This window comes from Lucilia cuprina, chromosome X (assembly GCF_022045245.1).
Source record: "Lucilia cuprina isolate Lc7/37 chromosome X, ASM2204524v1, whole genome shotgun sequence".
In the NCBI taxonomy this organism is placed as follows: domain Eukaryota; kingdom Metazoa; phylum Arthropoda; class Insecta; order Diptera; family Calliphoridae; genus Lucilia; species Lucilia cuprina.
This window is the reverse complement of record NC_060949.1, coordinates 14,506,322-14,507,443: the sequence shown is the minus strand read 5'-3', so window position 1 is coordinate 14,507,443 and position 1,122 is coordinate 14,506,322. Positions and strand designations below refer to the sequence as shown.

Sequence of the window (1,122 nt, the reverse complement as noted above, 5' to 3'; positions counted from 1 at the left end):
ACGATGTTTTAATAAAATTGGACATTCTTAAGTTCAAAGGTCAAATTTTGCAATATTTGGGAGTTCTCAGTGTACCATATCGGAATAATTTTTCAGCGATATTTACCAAAAATACTGGAATTTATTGTATATAGTCCGAAATTCTACTATGTCTAAAAATAGAAACTTTATATGGCCAAATAGAATTAATATATAATTTATACTTAATATATAATCATTTAAAAATAATGTACTTATACTTATTTCGGCTTTTCTTATTTTCTAATTTCAGTTTCTGCACTAAGTGTCGAAGAACTAGAAGCTAGAATGCGCAAAATGGACTCAGGTGAAATAGATAAATATAAAAGCGGTAGTGTTGGTCAAAGCATGCACAAAAATGAGGGTAGTCGAATTATGAGACCTGAAATCGAGAGCGAATCCGAGGAATCATCCCAGTCGACAGAAATAAATTCACAAGACGTAGAGGCTTTTCGAAAATTATTAGATCAACTTGGCAAACCTCGAGTAGATATTTCAATGAACATTATATTGCCTAATACGGCGGCGCATCAGCATTCATTAACTAATCCCGTTGGTGGAACATATCCCCCCACTGGTATTTCACCAATACCACCCAATGCGTTACCCCAAGCCAATATGGCCAAACAAGAATATATGATGAAAATTATGCACCAACAACAACTTCTACATCTACAGCAAAATGTGGGTAAAATGGTTACACCACCCGTTCTTCAACATCATCATAGACTTACACAAATGTCTCCGCAACAACAGACTGAAAATTTGCCTTTATTATCAGCACCACCAACACCCCATCATCAACAATCTCATTATATGCCAATAATAATGATCCCTCCGCAAAAGCGACTTGATGTGCAACATTTAATTCAGTGTAAGTAAAGTCAAATAATATTCAAAAACTACTAAGTACACTGTAGTAAAATAAATTTCATTAAAATCTTGTAAAATTGAAATAATGTATACATTTAACATTGATATGTACAAATTATTTCGTAATTAGTTTTTATACCCTACACCACTATAGTGGGGAGGGTATTATACGTTTGTGCTGATGTTTGTAACATACAAAAATATTGGTCCAATACCCACCTTAAAGTATAC

General features: G+C 33.2%; 1 protein-coding gene across 1 annotated transcript in view; it reads left to right on the top strand.

Moving 5' to 3' along the window:
• Positions 1-275: 275 nt before the first annotated feature.
• The window catches only part of LOC124421306 (eukaryotic translation initiation factor 4E transporter-like), a 12,692-nt gene continuing 11,845 nt past the window's right edge, over positions 276-1,122 (top strand). The window contains exon 1 of the mRNA XM_046956267.1: positions 276-892. Within this exon, the coding sequence (XP_046812223.1) occupies positions 307-892 (586 nt within the window). The 5' untranslated portion in view covers positions 276-306. The remainder of the gene's footprint in view (positions 893-1,122) is intronic.